Source organism: Electrophorus electricus, chromosome 3, assembly GCF_041902795.1.
Source record: "Electrophorus electricus isolate QZ-2024a chromosome 3, ASM4190279v1, whole genome shotgun sequence".
In the NCBI taxonomy this organism is placed as follows: domain Eukaryota; kingdom Metazoa; phylum Chordata; class Actinopteri; order Gymnotiformes; family Gymnotidae; genus Electrophorus; species Electrophorus electricus.
In genome coordinates, this window is record NC_137499.1 from 2,875,967 (window position 1) to 2,896,349 (window position 20,383).

General features: G+C 45.0%; 1 protein-coding gene across 33 annotated transcripts in view; it reads right to left on the reverse strand.

The window, feature by feature from the left end:
• mical2a (microtubule associated monooxygenase, calponin and LIM domain containing 2a) overlaps window positions 1-20,383 on the reverse strand; it is a 37,438-nt gene that overhangs the window by 15,326 nt on the left and 1,729 nt on the right. For 32 of the 33 annotated variants that reach the window (XR_014121886.1, XR_004776520.2, XR_014121888.1 and 29 more), the window contains exons 2-13: window positions 14,471-14,868; window positions 9,532-9,739; window positions 9,044-9,160; window positions 7,949-8,050; window positions 6,059-6,214; window positions 5,466-5,566; window positions 4,374-4,631; window positions 4,136-4,251; window positions 3,831-3,957; window positions 3,662-3,752; window positions 2,321-2,468; window positions 1,492-1,691 (exon numbers count right to left, since the gene is read on the reverse strand). Coding sequence is in view for 26 of the 33 variants with exons in the window: in XM_081709615.1 (XP_081565741.1) it covers window positions 1,492-1,691; window positions 2,321-2,468; window positions 3,662-3,752; window positions 3,831-3,957; window positions 4,136-4,251; window positions 4,374-4,631; window positions 5,466-5,566; window positions 6,059-6,214; window positions 7,949-8,050; window positions 9,044-9,160; window positions 9,532-9,739; window positions 14,471-14,731 (1,885 nt within the window). In the remaining 7 variants the exon portion in view is untranslated. The other variant, XM_035530357.2, reaches the window with a different exon arrangement.

Sequence of the window (20,383 nt, forward strand, 5' to 3'; positions counted from 1 at the left end):
CATTTTCATATTTCTTTAAAAAAAGATCAGATAATGATCCTTAGTGATGTTTACTCAAAGGTCTGCAATATTTTTTAAAATAATTTTCTCATTTCACGTGGAAAAAACATGTAAAATAAAATGTGGCAAACTGGGAGGTGTTCTGAAATGCCTGATGGCTCGTGGCTCCCACGCTGACACTAAGCTCAGCATGGCTGCATACAACAGCCTTTAATCATAACTTCAGGTACACAAACGGGAGTTAGATGGACTTAGTCAAAGTGCTACATGCACTACAAACAGCATCAAAATAAAGGACATTGATAAAACAACATCGAATTTTAGAAGCCATATAAAAACACACAGGTTAGTATGGACAGCAAGCATGCTAGCCAGCTAGGCAGCCTGTAGTATGGATAAAAAGGTATGCTAGCCAGTTAGACCGATAGCTATACTTTATCTAGTAAATACTTTTTCTAGTAAGTTCCAGTTTCTAGCTTTTGTACATGCTCCATTATCTTATCAATTTTCTTGTTAATGTTAGTTTGTAGGCCAACGTAAATGTAACATTAGGTTTTAGGCACTGTTCCAATGTTGGAGATTGAGAGTGCACGTTAGTTTATGCAACGACCAGCAACCTCAGACATTTTGGTTCTTCATGTGACTTAAGACTTGACTCAGACTCAGAGCCAAGAGACTGGAGACTTGACTAGGTCTCGTACAAGTGACTCGTGAACTCTGAACAATTCCTAATCAAATGAAACCTTATACCATAGCTTGGAAAAGCAAATACACGCGCCGCCACAACATCTGTTTTTCTCAAACACCCATTATTAAATAAGTAATTTTTTCCTGGCAACGCTTATTGGCAATGCTCAATGATACCATGTCAGAAGAATGCCTACAATTAACACGACGTCATGTAGTATCAAACTTGCACATGGGTAGCTAACGTTACTGTAGAAGCATGCAGGTCTCACAAGCTGGTGGAGGTCTAGAGAAGGGACTGCTGGTTTATTCCTTGTAATGGAGCACAGTGTGCCCTCTTCACAGATACTCTATCTCCTCTATCTCAAGGAGGGACCTGGGCTGAGGCAGACGTACATTCCTTTCATGCCAGACTACAAGACTGACAGAGTTGCATAATACAAGTTTTGTTCTGCCACAGGAAGATGAAAGGATATATGTTACTGCATGCCTATTCAAAGATACTCCATAAAACTCTGGGGTCATTCAGATGGCCATTTCTTATGAAAACTTTAACCAGGTGAGGGGATGTTACAAATGAAATGGTGATAACAGGTTTGGGCTGGTGTCGGGTACATTTGACAGCTTTCAGGGCTTTGTGACGATGGTGAGACATCCGCACTCAGCTCATGTTCATCCATTGTGGTATGAAGGTTAAAGGCTGCCCTTTCAGACTTGTACGTGAGTGAGAAGGAATGTTGTGAGGAATGTTAGGCACTGGAAGCCGAGTATTGGAAGGATTCAATGACGGGGTCTGTGGGTTACCTGAAGGTGGCAGAGGGGTTCCCCGAAAGAGCTCATAGAATTTGGAGAGGTAGGTAACTATGCTGTTCTTGTCTGGCTCCTGGCCCGTGGCCAGCGCTTTGCCTGTGGTGAATGGCTTTATGCCAAACTCCCTCTCGGCCACATCAAATGCAAGCTGGGCGTTCCTTTCAGGGTCTTCCTCATTTAGCGACTCATAATCACTGCAAAACAGGGAGAAAGACGAGGCACGTGAATGTGAAAGATGTCATAAAAAGCCAAGAAACAGCCTTGTATTATATGTAGAAGCTTTCGACAAGCCAGGCTTTGAGACGCATAAAATCTGGCCCTGGAGAAAACGTGTGAACTTGTAGCATGTGTTTACGCTATCCAAACTGCCCCTTGGTCTCAACACACTGCTGTGCGAGATATCCCCATCACAAAGAGGAACAGAGGCAGCATACAGGAAAGCCAACTTTTCAGAGGTCAAAGCAGTTTTCCCATCTCCTGCTCAGGTTTGTGTTTGCACAATAGACCACTGCGGTGGGACGAGTGCTCATAAAGGGAGATGAGAACTGCTGACAACACAGCAAGACTTACGGCCAAGTCCGCAGACAACCCACATGAGGTAAGCACCTGTCAGATGCATTTGTCATCTTAATATACTGATGTAATTTATGAGGTCATATATAATGTTACATGTCACATAAAAGGAGCCTTGTGTTACACCGGGATCCACTCTCAGTTATACTGTCACACAGTCAGGGCGTACTCTGGGGGTTACTTGGGGGGGTTAAAGGGCAGGGGTTATTTTAAGTAACCCCATCTAAGAAGGAAGGGCATGCTCACTTACATGAGATGTGCTCGGAAACGGTGGATGAGGGCACAGAGGGCCAAGCCGGTACTCCACGACGTGCTCAGGTCCGTAACGCTCACACGCCTGTAGCCTTCGGTCTGCTTCTGACACCAGGTCAGCAGCCTGCTGGGTCGGATCTCAGACTCTGTGACACAAACATGAACACACACCCATACACACACAAACAGCGGTGAGCCTGTGGATTTGTCCTGCGCTATTGGGTGATAGCAATCAGATTAGGCGTTGTTGCCGTGTGCAGTCTGGACTTGTCCTGCCCGTCATTCTGTTAAAGAATTCCTTGCTGTCCCTCCTATCTGATTTATCCTGATTTATCCAAAGTAAACGAAAGTTGATCCATTTAGACTGTTATAAGTGCCATTTCTCTCAGTAAGATTGCTGTTTTACACAAACCTTTCCACAGCACCCTTTACATGAAAACCACATTAAAAAACATTAATGTTATACATTTATTCGGCCTGGTTTAAAACGATATTTTAATATAGATAAAATCATCTCACCTGATCATTTTTGTGAACAGATCAAAAGCTGAAAAGTATAGTGATTCATGCCAATTTGCTAATGAACTGGGTTTTTTTAGCAGTGGAAATGCTGAACTATGCATTACTATGACCCTCTAGGACTGCCAAGGGAACGCGTTCTCAACTAGGACAGGTGAATCCGAAAAAGCCATTCTCTCCAATCCTTAACAATCCTAAAGCTCCAGCACACAGATCAAGCACACTCTGACTACTGTTTTGTTTTTTTGAGGCTTTTCTGAGAACAAGAATACACCTGAGTATGGAGTTCCCAAAACATTTATGTCAAAGATGTCACAGAACGCTTGCCTCCCGCGAGTCACGTGGTTTGGCCCGCCACGTGAAGTGGGAGGATCTTTTGTTTGCGGCCACACCTGCACACACCTGCACTTTGTCTCGTCTTTATGTATATAAACCCTTGTTCTTGTGTGCAGGGTATTGGTCATTGTACTCGTAGATGTTAATGTAGCATGTTAATGTTAATGTTAAATGCGCTTTACGTCGTTGTTAAATGTATCCGTGTATGTTTAATGTTAACCGTGTTGTGTTCATGTTCATGTTCGTTGTAATACATGTGAGTGCCGTTGTCTTTATGTTTTAATTAAACGTTCGTCCATGCCAAGAGAGTCTGTGCGTCCTGCTCCACGCCCTGCGGCACTCGGGCCACCACGTTACAAAAGGAGCCTGTGGATTTCACCTTTAGTCTTTGCTGACAATCTCAGTTTGTCAAATAGGTCTTGGTTTGCATGCATGTTTGCATAAAAACATGGAGTGTTCAGAGTACAGAGATGATTAGGCTGACCTCGCCGTGCCAGGTTCACTGGGCGTCGTATGCTAGCAGCTCGTTTCAAAGAGCAGGGCTTCAGCTCTCCACTTATGTAATAGTTACGCACCTGTGCATGGAAGAAAGCAGGGGTGAATGGTGTTGCCAAAAATTTAATTAATACCATTAAAAGAAAAGGCTCTCTTACCTGGTGTGGTCTGACACAGTTGGAATTGAGGTTGGGATAACGTGTTCCAGGATCTATGGTGTACTGGTCAAAGTTCTTGGCGATGTTCTCAGGTGTTGTTTGAGCTAGCAAGCGGTAAAGACTCTCCCTGAAGAGAGACAATCCAAGATAATCTGACCTGAGCTCTTAGCTGGAGCTTTTAGGGCCCTGACAAGCTCAAGTCCTTGAACACAAAGCAAACATCTTTCTGAACTGTACTTTCAGCTAGTGTTTGTGTATGTGATGCACTTATGAGTGTACATGCATATACTTCAGACTGCACTGACCTCTCAGCCAGCACTTCCAGTGGAGCTCTGCCCTGCGCCCAGCTCCTGACCATCCAGGCGGTGTCGACGGCTGCCAGGAAGCCCCGAGCACAACCTGTGCCCATTGGCCAAAAAGGCTACAACACACACACAAGCACACACACACTAAACCAGTCATAAGGACATAGCATCAAATTAACAAAACACCTAACCAGCCTACAAATGTTCGCCGGCTGATGGAGCAGCCGTGAGAGCTCACCTCCAGGAGGCTGTCACCCACCAGCGACACCAGCAGGTGATGGCCAAACCTCTCCCTGACCAGCGCCGCGTTCTCCGAGGCGTACATGCAGGTGAAGTCAAACATGGCTACGTCCGGCTGGTCGAGGTGGTTCATGGCGTACTCCAGCGTTGGTAGCTGGTAGTGGGTGGCATAGTCGGCAGCCTCTCGCGCGTAGTCAAGAAGGGCATCCTGGTTGACGTTGGCGCTGTTCAACAGTGCCTCCGTGTCTATGTAGTCCTGTTTAACAACATACCACGTGATCGTGATCCAGTTTTCAGTTTAGAGGGAAGTCACTCCTTTTTTTTGCAGATTCCCATGTGAAAACCTTGAGGGAAACCTCAGAAACCATCACATATCACACAAAAGGAGGAACTTCACCAGGCACCACTCTTAGCAAGAGGCTAAGGTACACATGTGTGATGAGGTACATCTACCATGCCCTTGCTCTTACCTCTGACTTTGTTAGGTTGCCTGATTTTACAGTCTGTCAGACACCGTCTACCCTGTCCATTACAGATCACAGGTGCAGTCAACTATGTCTACTATGCCTATGCATACGAGGTGCTTCTTAAGCGGCTGTTTCAAAATGATGAGAGCATTTTGAATTTTGGACAGATGTATGAAACGAGACATGGTCAAATGCTTTAAGCTGACCACACTCAGTGACTCAGTGACTCAATTTCCTACTCAGGTGCTGGTGAATCAGTGCAGCCTGTGAATCAGAATAGTCTGCTCTAAGCAAAGCAGCATCAGTGGGAAGTTTCAAATACCAAAGAATATGAGTGTGATTGTGTGTGTGTGTACACACACACACACACACACACACACACACACACACACACACACACACACACACACACACACACACACACAGAAAAAGAGAGATCATAAAGTGATGAATTATGTCCTCCTCACCAATGTTTATGCCCTCATTGCTATGTTTATAAGAGTGTGTGTTAACAGCCTCTTAAACTGGCAAGTCACCATAATAAAACAGTCCATGTAACCTTCACAAAACCTTTCCCAAACCACTTCCTCTTGGCCATTCAGCACACCAGATCCGCTACTCACATGAATGATGACTCCTTTATCCAGGAGACTCTGTTTCTTAGCCGTCATGACAAAGTAGTGGGTATCGTTCTTGTAGTACACGATGTTCTCCAAATCGATGCCTGCATCGCACACACGGCCATCAGAAGCCATGTTGTTCAAAGGAATACAAAATCTGTCTGCAATTCTTTGTAATGAACTACATTTCTGTCCCACATCATATAATCTTGTGTGTAATGCTTTTGCGTTAATTCCACATGCAAAACAACACTCCTGCTGTTGTAATCAGCAGTTTAAAGAGGATTACAAAGGAGTTGAGCTGTAATGAAGGCTGGTCATAGGATGCATACAAAGTTTGTAGAAAAGACATAAATGTTTGGGGGGACAAATAATAGTAGGAGGAAGAGGAACTGAACTATGACTCTGTTCAGTAGAACAGCTTCCACCTCGTAAGCTCATTGCGGCTTGAATGGAGGGGGAGGCATAGCCTATATGTATATAATCCATGCAGATGTTCGCCTGACTAATGGGAGTTGTGGTAAAACTAATCAGAGCATCGAGAGATGCTGGGTTCTGGTTGTTTCCTGGTTTTTACATATGTTCCTTTCTCTCACCCGTTTCCTGCCTGAGGTCCTGGAAGAATTTCTGGTTAAAGATGAAGGCCACGCCACTAATTTCCTCCACTTTGGCCTCTGCCGTCGTGTTCCTGTTGATGAAGTTGGCTGTGATGGCGATGGCCAGTTTCCCACGGAATTCTTTCCGCCTGAACCCTAAGAGACATGAGAGAGTGGAAAAAGAGTATTGCAAGAGGGAATATGGCTGATATGGGGAAGACACTGGAAGTTCACTGCAGTGTTTTAAGGCATTACAGAGAGAAAAAGTGACTAAGTCAGAGAGAAAGCAAGAGAGAGGCATGGGAATGCGAGAACTAGAGTTCACAGTTGAGAGAAAGAGAGAGAGAGAGAGAGAGAGAGAGAGAGAGAGAGCAAGAGGGCAAAAGAGAGAGTAAACAGAAGTGAGTGATGTGGCATTTTTCTCTTCCTGCCAGACAGAGGCACACTAATCCAGTGGAAATCTGTTGCTGCCTAAATCACAGGGTGGATATTTTGGGCTCAGGCAAGCTTGGATTCACCACAAAGGTAAACCATGACTCCTGGAACTACACAGTGCGCATAACTATTTAACTGTATCTATATGAACTCATCATCTGCCTTAACATATCCATGAGCCCCAGAGCTACTCAATGTGCGCAACTATCTAGCTGGATCTAGCTGAACTTTGGGAGTCATAAGGTACACTTTGTCAGAAGTAACAGATACAGCACACGTTGTTCACTTCATTGCGTTTCAATATCCAAGACATGATTTAATGACCTAAGCAGGAGACCGTGTGCCCTCTTTATCCTGCGTGTCTGGCTCTGAGGACCTGAACAGGCAGGAGAAGAAGCAGTCTCTCACCTTCTGTCCCACAAAATAACGCATGATGTAGCACGTCTCAGGCTGGGCTGGGGGCGACATCACCCCTCCCTCGCCTGTGCCCATGGGCCTGGCTCCAAACGCCACGGTGCTCCACTAGCGCAGCCACATGCTCTCAGAAGGGGATATATTTACCGGCCGCCAGACGGGTAGGAACACGCCCGCTCCCGCACGCCAATGAACTGCAAAAGCATGTGTGTGTTTTTCCCCCTTAAAGTTGCTCAGGACTGTGCAATGCGCCAAACGGCTGAACATTTGACGCTGCCTGAAAATCAGCCTTATTTGGAATAAGCATGTGTTCGGGGAGAGGTGAAAAGATGATGGGTGTTGAGGGACTCGACAGCGTCAACAGCCGAGCTCACGCCAGCATCTCCTTATTCATGGTGTTATTTAGGAATGCACGCTGAGCTGATGATTTCATGTGCAGCCACACTCTAGGCAATGGCCCCATGATGTCACGGGTTATCGACTTACAGAGCGAGACGTTATTTTATGGCTTTGTACAACTTCCTTGGATGAAACAATCCAGCTGAAAGGCCAAGGAAGTATGGCCAAGAGAAGCAGCCAAGTTACTCTCAGGCCGGGTCACCCAGGCTCACTGCCGATAAGACATGAATGGCAGAGAGCTGTTCTGGGTTATTTTGGAAGATTTTATTTGTGAATAGCTGGTTCAACAAAATGTTCTAGGATCACTTTTCAGAATGTTGTTTACACAACTTGTGGTGAATAGTGAGTTAACAAAAACATAGGTCATGGAACATGAAAGGCCACGTGACGTGCTATTTGTATTGCCGTATCAAATTCTAGGCCGTTTTATTTACCCGAGGACATTTCCTCTGTATTTATAGACTGATGATAATTATAGCTGCTTGGTTACTATGTAAATACACATCATCCAATATGTGTGTTTATGGAAGTTAATTCGAGGTATTACTAGTAAAGTATGTGGGAATCTGTAAAAAAGTGAAATAACTTGCATTTATGCCAATTTGCTAATGTGAATTGCATCACAGCCACTAGTGTGCCGACCTTCTAGGGTGTTCCGTCTGCCGTCAGCCCCCACCACGACATCAAAATCAAAGTCAGCAACAGGGTGATCTGCAGGCCGGATCTCTGCCCTCCATCCAGGCCCTGTCATACACACAAACACATACGCATGCTCACACAAGCACAGACCGCACACATGTTCCTTGCAGATCAATAATTTAAGGCAGAATAAAGGCTCGGTTTCTAATGACCTACGGTTGAGAGAGGTTCATGATGTGAGCAACACGCTCTACTGGAATCAAGGCTGTGGCACAAGGTCACGCTAGCAAAAAAGTTCCTGATTTAGAACGCCCCCTTGGTTTTATCACTGCACTGACGTCTGTGCTGAAGAGAGGGAACAGATAGCTAGCGAATGTCCTCAACATGGGAGTCCAATCAGCAGTCTCTGGAGAGCCTTCTGTACTGGAGGACCTCTTTAAGAGAGCAGCTTGTGCATGACCACATCTGGCAGAGCATTATAAGTGGACCTTGGAGACCAGGTTCTAATTACAATGATCAGCTCATAATCACCAGCTCTTTTTTTAGCTGATGTAATGATCCCTTGTTCTCCAAAAAGGGAAAGATCCCTTGGCATATTTATTCAGTCTGTGCATGTAGTAATAAACTAATAAATACAGATTACAGAGTGTAGGAGAATGCTGGATCAAACTAGAGAAATTTTCCATGAACATTAAAAATGACATTAACAGGACCACTGTAGTTGGTTGTCATAGTGATAGATACTGCAGTGTGGAAGTGAGGCAGGAAGTCCTCTGTATGGACTCAGCATTGTCCTAGACAGGGATGTGAGGTGTGGAGGGAAAAATGGAAAACCCTGGATACTGAAACACATGGAAACATTATAAACATTAGCTAAACCCAAGCCTTTAAAGCTAATCTATAACTGAAATACAAATCTTGTTAGGTTAGTTATCATAGATAAATATGGATATAATAGATGTGTATCTACGTGCGTGCAAGCACGCGCACGCGTGCGTGTGTCTGTGTGTCTGTGTGTGCGCGTGTGTGCATGTGTATGTGTGTGTGTGTGTGTGTGTTTGTGTGTTTGTGTGTGTGTGTGTGTGTGTGTACCCTTACCCTCATTCTCTTGGTCTTCCGGCGGTTCCAGAAGCCTTACAAACTCCACATTGATGTGGAACTCGACTCCTAAGAGAAGAGCGATCTTCAGGAGTAAGAGCTGGAGCTGCCGAATACCTGAAACGACAAGCCCTCCAAGAATGCTACCAGTGCACAGGGACATGCACAAAACCAAAACGCTAACACTGCACAGCAATACATACACAACGAAAATGCACACATTCCATCCATTCCTGATTCTGTAAAGCTCAGGGCATCGTTTATGAGCCTTCCTCTTAAATTAACATTTAATATTTAATATATACCATCTGTGGAAACAGAAAACAGTAAATTCGAGATAAACTCATTGTAAAAACAAGTTTGAAAAAGCAGAAAAGCAAACAATCAAACAGAGAACTGAGGAGAACAACTTCCCTATGGCCGTCTGCTGTGCCATACCGAATACACCCGAATGCAAAGCAGCGGCTGGAGCCTGTAGAAGTACTCACTAATGTGATCTATGGCTCCTGCGCAGAACTTGCCATAAAACTTCTTCGCCCCAAGGCCTCTGAGGTCGTGGATGGTGAAGGGCCAGAGGTGCAGGACATTGTTCCTGGAAAACGTGTCTCTCTTCTCGATCACCACGGCTTTGGCCCCGAGGAGGGCCAGCTCTATAGCAGTCCGTAAGCCGCAGGGCCCCCCACCAATTATCAGGCACTGCAAACGTTAATAGGAAATGATGAATCACAAACAAAAAGATTATTCAAAGTCTTACTTCTTCCTAAGGTCAAAAGGTTTAACAATTTTCTTTCACAAATTTTTGCAAGTGTGAAAATTTGACCCAGCTGACTGCTGAAATGCTGGAATATCTTTTAACTGCCCTTGAGCACTGTATTTGCACTTTTACTGTGTGGCATTAAAGGCTATATTTCTTTGATGAAAACCTAGGAGACTATTTGATTAAGTAGCATGTGGAGAGCCCTAGTGCATGTTTAGTAAAGAATATGTTCCCTTCCCGAGACGCAGAGCACAGAAAAGGCAAATACCAATGCATCTCTCTCAAGGTCAGAGAATAGAAAACGTGAAAACATTATGAAAGAGTGGCAAACATGTTGCTCACCATGCCACCACAAAGGCATGTGTGTTCACTTCCTCATTAAATCATAATTACAGAATGCATGAAGTCAGAACATGTCTGAGAATGCCTTCTGCGGGGATGACGACATTCCTACTAGCGCAAGGAAGAAAGCCCAGAGGGGGATAATTCCGACCCTCATCTTCATCTCATCAGATAATCTGGCCTGAATCACCCGGCTGGTCTTGCAGATCCTGCCATGGTGCCCTGGCAACTCTGAATTCTTGTTTCTCTTCCCCATCCAAACCCCAAGCTTGCCGATACCCCAGCATTCAAAAGTTCTAATGGCTTGATTTTTCTCGTCCTGTCTACTTCTTTTCCTCTCCTCCCATGTTATTGGCTACTTTGGCAAGCAATGCTATGGTTCAACCCCGAAGCAAAGCGCTGCCACAACAGGCAGAACCACTGGCGTATTTTAACAGTGGGACCTGCATCCTGTCACAGTGCATGTATTTGTATGTGTGTGTGTGTGTTTTAGCCTTGGGACATTAGGGACTCCCAGCCACAATCACTGAGATCAATATTGTGCTCCACTCAGGTTTTGCTCCCTGCAGAGCCCGCGGTCTTATCGTGTTTGTGTAGGTCTGTGTGGAGCATGCTCACTCTTGCTGTCCCACCGGATCAATCTGCAGTGTCTGTTTACAGAGCCCAAAAAAGGCCTTCTGAGCGCAGGCTGCCGAGTAAAAGCTGTGCCATCCAAATGAGGGGGAGAAAGCCAAGGACAATGAAAGTAAATGCACAAGAGAGTGATAAGAAAAATAGGCGGACCGCCAGAAAGACAGACGAAGACAGAGATAGAGAAAGAGAGAGCGAGAACCAGGGAGAATGATACAGATGGAAGCAGGACAGACACAAAGGACATGGCAGAGGGATATGGATGGGGAGAGAACGAGTCAGGGGACCAGAGAGAGAGAGGCAGGGAGTTGGGATGAGAGGCATACAGATAGAGAGAGAGAGTGAATGAGGTAGAGAGAATAAGACTGCCAGTAGGAGAGACACCTGCTCAGCTGGTCCAAGCTCCTGACTGCAGGTGGCTGAGTGGCTGTGACCCATCTCAGCTCCGCTGTGCCTGAATGATGACACTGCTGACAGCTGATGGGCCTGGTACCAGCAGAGGCCTGCAGTTGGAGCAGGCCAGGTGGGCCTTCTCTCGCATGGCTCTAGCTGGCATTAGTTACACACCACGGAGCTGGGACAATGCCTGGATTTCGGCGCCATCACCGAGCGGTGGCTGTGTCGCAGAGGAGCCAATAAATGAAACGTCCTATCAGTCGGAACAGACACAGTCGTGGTGAGAACCATTTTGTTTTGGCTCATCCACTCTCTGGCTCAGAGCTCAGAAGTGTGAAAGAGTGGAGGTGTGGTGTTTCCTTCTGAATCAGCAGGGATCTGTTTTCTTACAGACACATACAGATCTGATATTAGTTTCGGGGGGTTCTCACACACCAATAAGTGAGAGAACCCAAGATGGTCTGGGAAGATGAACGTGAACAGGGAAGTCATGGTAACCCTCATAAAGAAAGCTTCACTGGCCCCATTATCAAAGGGAGGTTTTATGGAGAGCCCACCTGGAGCTCAGCTCACACCAGGCCAGTGTCAGTGAGACATCACTACCACCTCATGCCTCTTATCACATGGAAAAGTCTGCAGAACAGGAACTGGCATGTATGACCTTCTAGACGTGGTTTCCTGTTGAAGGCTGTGGTGCCTGCTGCAACCAGAACCACTTTACACGTGGGTAAGCATCCACTGACAGGAAAACGGCTCGCTGTGGGACAGCTCTCCCTAACACGCACGTACAAACACACACACCAGACATTTTAACTGACTTTATGCCTGAAAAATAAACCAGGGCTGCATGCAGTCTGGAGACATGATGTGATCCCAGCTTGCCTGATGCTCTGCAGCGGCACACGGCTTTGGCTCACACCATCAGAGCAAGGAGCTCGATCAAGTGTGGCAGACCGCCGGGAGAACAGCAACAGCACTGGCTGTCAGTCCAGACGGCCAGACGTCAGTCCAGACGGCCAGACATTCAGCCCTACATGGGACTTAGCCAGTCAGAGAGGCGGAGCAAGGACTTGTCTGAGCCTCCAGAGAAGAAAGCTAGACACTGATACTGTGACTGAAGAGGTCAGAGAGCGTGTGGCCACCAGAGCCTCTGGGGATGAGGTGTACAGTACAGCCTCTGACCATAACAACATGACAAACTGAAATAACACAACACAAAGTCAGAGCTGCTAGCACAAGAGACCAAAAACACACACACACACACACACACACACACACACACACACACACACACCCACACACACACACACACACAAAGAGAGAGAGGGAGAGAGAGAGAGGGAGAGAGAGAGAAATAGTGAAATTGCTTTCCCAATGTGGAAAATGATGCTTCTTTAATACTGACAGTGAGCTACGTTTCCAGTGTGGGTTAAATAATAACTCTCAAACTGGAAACCAGTTATAAATATTTTCCACTTACAAACCACCTATTTCTCTTAATAAAGTTATAAAAATATTTTTCTTTTTGTCTAGGTCACTGAAATAGAGTCCCTCCTCACAATAAATACAATGTGAAAATTCCGAAGGTATAAAAACTATTTTGCCATACTTGGTATTTGGAACAAACAACATGAAGTACTAATGCCTTGCTCATTTGGGAGCCAATGCAATGCTAACAAAGGCAAAAAAAAAAACACTATAAAAAAGGATTGCAAAAGCATCTAGTCCAACTGAGAAGGTTGATAATGTGCATATGACCTCATATCCTGAGTAGATTGGCTTTTAGCACGCATTGGTAGGCTGACTGAAGAGTGATGCCAGCCTTGCAAGCCTACCCCCCCACCTTAAACATTTCACAGCAACCCACTGCTGACGTCATGGCCTCCCTATGAAAAGAACAAGTCACGGCAGACAGAGAGAGACAGATGGCGCTCCAGTCATCAGGACTGACATGTTTTATCAGGTGGCACTCGGAGCTCTCAGTTCAACACTCGTCACTTCTCAATAGATATTGTATGCAAAGACTTAATAAGTCATACATGTGGTATGGGGAAACATATTTGTTTTTGTTTTTGTTTTTAGAAAAATCCTATAGTTTCTGACATTCTTCCAAGTTCAACTTTTGCATATTACTTTGTAAATACTGGCAACGATCCAAAGTAAAGTAATAGCACATCTGCTTTGTTTGTGTCAAATGTCATTAAAGTGTGTTGTGCTGTATCTCATCAAAGCAGGAAAGGCTGGAGAAAGCGCTACTGTGTGTAATTACCATCTGCACAGCAGCAGGAGGTAAACTGCATCCTCAAAAGAACCACATAATTACCCTCATTCACATCAAGAATGACACAGGGGCATTTATGGCAGGTATCAAAGGAGACTTGTTAAATTCGTGGCATTCTGAAAGGCTTCAGACCTTCTTTAATAACGATCTGGGCACGGGGCCATGCAGGCTACTTATTGTGGGTGAGCCTCATAATGCCTGTAGCCAGAACACCTCCAGTAATCGTAACTGCTGAGTGAAGCTGTCTGTCTCTGCATCATGAAGGCATTATGGTCACTGGCGATAAGCACTGAGAAACCATGTTAGACATCAGAACACTTACCCCAATGGGGAGGGGGAGAAAAGGAGTATTAGCATGAGTCCAGGATAGTTCAGGTGTGTGTGTGTGTGTGTGTGTGTGTGTGTGTGTGTGTGTGTATGTGTGTGTTTCACAGATGTGGAAGGCCAAGGGATGATGACCTCTGTAGGCCCACGGCAGCACAGACATCCTGATCATATTTATATTAAAACTGTTGCCATTAGAAATGTTAATTAAAAATTAAACTTTACATTGATAATTCACAAAACCAAAACGCTCACGGCAGTTACTGTATTTATAGTAAGGGAAATCTGAGTATTTGAGGTAGAACTCTAACAATGCTAAACAGCCCAGCAACTGAGAAAAAAAAGTGGTCAGTGTTTTGTGTTGTCATGGCATTCCCTTAGCCAGAGAAAATGCACGAGTATAGATGTGATGACAGATCTGAAACCCACAGAGCTCCGTTGTAATGAACTACATCTGGCGCGAGCGTCATTCGTTTACTGATGTCATTCCCTATGACACACCCAACCTCAAAATGAAGCCAGACTTCATCGATGTCTAAGCCAGGGGGCACCGTACACTTTTAATGGCAACAGTATCTGATAAAACTCTTTCCTAACCTTTGCACTCGCCCGAGCGTCAGCCCTGCTATGGTGCAATCCACACCCAATTTCTGGCCCTGGCTGTGAGAACTGTGAAAGCAGCGGAGTGCAGACTTGCCTTTGTTCTTGTGCAGGCGTTGGCTTTCTTATACTCCTTATGGCTGGCTCGCTTGTCCAGTTTACTCCACAGGGCTTTGGCCTTCCAGCAGGTGAGTCTGCTCTTCAGACTGCTGTAGAACGAGCTGTGCTCGAGGGGATCCAGCTCCAGGCAACTGCACATGATATTAAAGGCCTGTAGGGTGCTCGTGCACGTGGATGCCTGGACAAAGTTCTCAAACAGCCTCCCTGCTTGGCTCCTCTCCGCCTCCACCTCACCCATCCTTGCCTCTGTGGAAGCGAGGACGTCCGGCCTGCTGCGTCTGCCTCTCTCTCGCCGCAGTGAGGTCTTGCTGCTCGCGTCCTCTGGCTTTACTTCAGGTGGTGTAAGAGCTAGGCACACTGTCTGAACCCTCAGCCCTGTGAGAGGAGAGGAGTAGTCATGGTTAATCTGATCTCACTCTAGAGGTGCAGAAGCCATAGCAACATCAATGTGGAAGATGACACTAGTATTTTGGACAATAAAGCACCACTGTTCTCGATCTGAGCATACAACAGAGCATTTCAAATGGTCAGAAACAGTATCTAAAAAACATTTATTAGGGCTTATTTATATTCTTTGAAATTTCAGGTATTTACTTATTTGTCTATGAAAGTTTTATAAGCACTTATTTAGTTTCCTTTTCATATTTATCTACGAAACAGAGAATAAAAATATTGACGGTGTTAAATTACTACAACAGCAATTCAATAAACCCTGAAAGACCCCTTTAAACATGTGAACTCTAAAAACAAGTTCAGAACACAAGATCAGGTGTTACGCAATATTTCCCCATCCAGGCCTAGAGAGTGTCTGATTTTCAGTCGCCAGTACAGAGCATTCCCAGAGCAGACATGCTGAGACTGTTTGCTCCCTGGTCAGTTTCCACATCACTAGAGATAGCACCTGATTTACCAAGAATGCAGCCCTGCACATTCCACAAGCCATGCAGTGAAAAAAAAGCTGTCGTTCTTGCATCTTTTCCCCGCTGTGCAAGAACAGAACAGACGTGCAGTTTTCAGGGACTCCGGGAAACCTCACTGCCCGGGTTTCCATGCCCTGTGTGTTTATAGTTCAAACCCTTCTAGAATTTCAAAGCCTCTCTACTTCCTAAAGATAATATATATTCATGCTAAATAGAGTTACAGCACAGTATGAAGTACTAAAGCAGGTACAAGCAGGGTGTTTGAAGAATTTATTGACATGTTTCTGAGCACTTCTCCGAAGTCTCTGGAGCGTCATTCACACTATCAGAGGAACACTGTAGACAGAGTTTAATTCAGGCTCTGTCAGTACCTGCAGAACCACGCAAGACGTTGACCAAAGTTCACCTTTGTCATAATGACACTGGCGAACCACAACACGATCACCCAACTCCCATTTATATATCAAAGAGGAAGTGAACATATCATATGAGCACATTAAAGCAGATGTGGAAAGTCTGTGGAAATTCCACCTTCACTTTGCTGGAGAATACATTTTCTCCATTGCTCTGGAAACAGGATCTCTTTGATTTTGTGGTGAGACAGGTTGAGCAATGTCTAAAGGACTTGGATGTGGATTGGCTTGCAGGTCGCACCGTCTCTTTCACACTCCCCACACCAGACGCGCCCACTCTGGAGTATTTATCCACCTCAGGAGGAGAAGCACTGTCACATGCCTCTTGAAGAAGAAACCACACACACAGTGAATATCTTTTGCCCACATATCAACCCCATGAGCAGTAATCCAACTGCTCCTTATTCCTGTTCTGGCTGCAAAGCTGGGCTCAGGTCCCGGAAACATCTTAATGTCACTGAGGGAGCCGACTGATGGACGCTGGTTGAGCTCATTCAGGTTTGGGCCGGTTTCGACTCGTCTCTGTAGCCGAAGACGGGCCCTGTGCGGGGACAGAGTAGCACTGTAGCCCAGGGGGTGACAAGCCAACGCTTAGCCAGACACTAATTTCCAGCACCCAGCCACCTCCCACAGCTCACCGTCAGTATACAAGCTACCTTTGCTCTCATTGGTCAGAGCCCAAAGCAGTGGCCTCGGCCAGAGAACTCTCCCTCCCATCACGGTCTTGTTGCAAGCAGCATGCCATTATGTTGAAATGCAGAAGGTGTTCGTATTCTGACTGATAACAGGTTTAGTACAGGAAGGTCAGGGTTGCATAAAGTAGCCAGTTATGCATCCCCTCGAAGCGCACACACCCAAAGTGCTGACTACTTTGTAATAAGCAAGCACTGAACTGAAAATATTTATATGTTTAGTGACAAATGGCATTCAGATGTTCAGTTGTGGGAAAAATCATGTGTTTCGCCAAAGCGCTCTCTCTGACTCTCATCGCATTTAAATGTGAATGTGAAATTAGAAATTCCTTTTAAGCCACCAGGCATGCAGCTGGTTTACCACAAACACAGTGTTCGTGTCAAAACTGTGTCGAAACTAGGAATCAACTGCAGCATGTGGTTATTTTAATATCATGTCATTTTCAACCTCTATACAGCTACAGTGTTTACCTGGAAGTCTAAATTAAAATGTGTTAATAACCACGATATTGATATTTTTGGCTTTTATTGATGGTTAAAAATAGCTGTTAGATCCACTCTATGAAAAGGCAGCAGATGCTGTCCTCACCGCTTGCTCCTTGAGCTGAAGCTGCATTGGTCTGGCTCATATACCATGACATCATCATCTGACAGAGTGGAAAGGGCTAATATGGCCAGAGAGCACCAACTCACAGGACACCAGTGAAACACTGACAAACACACACAAACACACACAAACACACACACGCACACACGCGCACGCACGCACACACACTCGCATGGTCTCACAATGGGGAGTGAACATCAAAGGAAAAGCTGGCTACAGAGCAGAGAGTGGCTATGATAACCCTCCCACTTCTAAAAGAAAGCCACTGGGATCACTTTAAAAGCCCTGATTAAATACTCGTGACATCTGCTCACTCACTCCATTGGAGGTCAAAGTGCTCTTTTCCACATTTGAGCAAACAATTTTCACTAACATATTCTTAGAACTAATTTACCTGAACGACAGTTACAACTGTGTAATGGTAAACAATTACTTTCACTATTGACTTGGTTGTGGAAGGGTAACAGCAGGCTGTCCTATGCGGGATATTCCATCTATTAAAACATGTGCTATCAGTTTTCTACAGGGTTCAAGAATTCCAAGGATGTGAAACATGTTCCTGTTGTACGGGTGGGAGAGGAGTACACCAGAAGGCGGGTATATGTATGGTCTATCATTCGAACATCGGAGGCAGGTCTACAGTCTGTCAGGCAAACATTAGAGGCAGGTCTACAGTTTGTAGACTTGCTGCATTTCAGCTTTTTTAAATGAATGGCACAGGACCCTGTAGTGAGGAAACCCAGTACTACAAAATGACTACAAAAATAGCCATGAACAACCAAAATACACTAATACACTAAAATTATTAACAAAACACATTAAAATGACTTATGCCTGCACAAACTATTTTAAGATGCTTTTCCTCCCGGTTCACTGACACACATCTTGGCTTTGAGACTGCATGAAGAATTAATGAGACCAGGCTCTTGAGCTGACACCCCACACAATATATGAGCATGTCAGACCTCTGTGCCTGTTCTCATAGAAGCACCTGGTGGTGCTAAACATGCCCATATCAGAGGCGCTCGGTGTGGCGGTCTCCTGCCACTGCTCCTAAAAAGGGATCCTGACCATCAGGGGTGTAGAGAGAGCAAAGAGTTCCATGCATCGTCTTAATTGCAGATAGCTATGAAGAAAACCTGGAAGGAAACCCCCCCCCCCCCCATCTTTCCCCCTTCTCCAGAACCTCCCATAACAGGGCTCAGGCCTGAGATCGACACGGCAACGCTCGGAAAACATTGTTTCCATCTGAAACCAGCCCTGCTAACTCTTTCCCAGTGTCCAGTAAAAATTGTTGGACACTTTCCCCTGCGCTAGTGCCAAAGCAAAGTCTTGGACGAGAGCGCAAACAACATGTAATCTGGCCACGGCCGCGCCAATGTCGTCCATCCTACGAGGAGAAAAATCATTCATTCACACAGAAGCGAGAGGCAGAGACAGTAAGCAGCTGCCTGCCATCCGACAGCCTGTCTGACCTTCCCTGTGTGTGGCAAATACACTCTTCCCACAGCCTAGACTTCATGCACATACACTTGACACTCAAAACACTTTTTTAAAGTTTGATAAAGTACTCTGGCAGACACAAATGTGCAAATTATACTTTTAAATACATCACTTTGGATGGATGCCTTAATAAGGCTAATGTGTAACACCTGTCTGATGTCCTAAAACTGTGATTTAAAAACTCTGATCCATGTAACACTACATCCTGACAACATGAACTGAGCCAAAGTGCTGCTGACTCTGTATTATCAGGTAGTGCAGGGCAAAAATGACAAAAAGTATAGCTCGAGTTTCACACCTCCACGAATGGGCTCCGTAGATCGACTTGCATTATTGCTGCTGGGCAAAACTAGTTGGCCAGAAGAATAGGCAGAGGAGGAGAGGCATGCTCAGAATAGACATGTCTCATGTTTCAGGAGACAAAAAACACATGGCCCCGAAGATGTCCTTAGCACACGTGTTTAACTTCCTTGGTCCGCCAAAGTACCTTCTAAATGCTAATGTGCCACCTCAAAACCTTCCAATGAGGTTGGTGAATTCTCGCACCATGAGGTATAGAATACTATGCACAATAATACTATAATATCTCTGTTTTTCCACCAATCATACTCTAGTCACAAACTAAGTCTTTCTTTGTCTACAGAGGAGTTTTGTAATGCAGTGAATGATTTAAGGCCCTAAATGGACCTTGTACCACCCAGGCAGGTGAGTCACTCTGCCATGCAGAACCTCTGACTGTCAACATCCGCTTCCTGTGCCAAGCTGAGAGGAAACAGTACTAAGGAGGAAATGGCCCGGCTAAGGAAAAGGAAAGTTAATGGGTCCCACTGAAACACATCTAGACAGAATAGTCTGTGGCATTTAATTGGTTTGAAACCAGTTTGCCTTAGAGATCCCAAATATTGTATTCAGTGTATAAAGTCTCTGTTGTGTTGGGAAGTGATGAGTTCATGGTGAGGAACAGCTTTGGGTCCAGCACATGAACCAAAATGATGGTTCTTATACAGTGTGTCAGACTACTGAGTGTGATAAAGCTGACTGTGGAATGCTGTGGGTCTGTTGTCTCTTCAAGCCATGAGATTAAATCAAAGTCTTGTTCAACCACTAATTGTAGGCTGAGATGCTGGTACTCAGCTGGTTTTCCACTCAAACCTTGACCCAGACTGAAACTGCTATCAACGTTGCATCAGAAAGGTTTGCTGAAAGTTAAAAAAAAAAAAAAAAGAGAGACCTTTTAAAGATGATTTAGTCTCCTACTTATCTCTGAAATGTGATCAAATATACTGAGACCTATTTGAAATGATAATTACTTTCTCAAAAGAAACAAAATCTCCAAGGTCTATTTCAAGCATATCACCATTTCTCACCATCCATCTAAAAAATGCTAACTAACTTCACCAAAGCAGGGCTTTGACAGCATTTTTGTGACAAACACAAACAGAGATCATATTCTCAGTCATCTGTCACATGAAAAGTTTCTGAATCTTAGCTAGACCTCCAAAGAGTCGGTCTATGAAAATGAACCTATGAAAGGTTCATGAAAGGACGGCTTAAGTATGTATGAACAGTTTTAATCTCCTGCCAAAAGTAATTCCCAGTGATAATACAACAGTGCTTGTACCAACATGGCACTACTCATGAATACAAATTCCTCTGTCAATAGAAACACATGGCCTAGTCTCAGAACAACGAGGACAGCAGGACATCCTCCACTAAGGGCAGGCTGTAAGCAGGAGTATCTTGCTTAATGCCCTT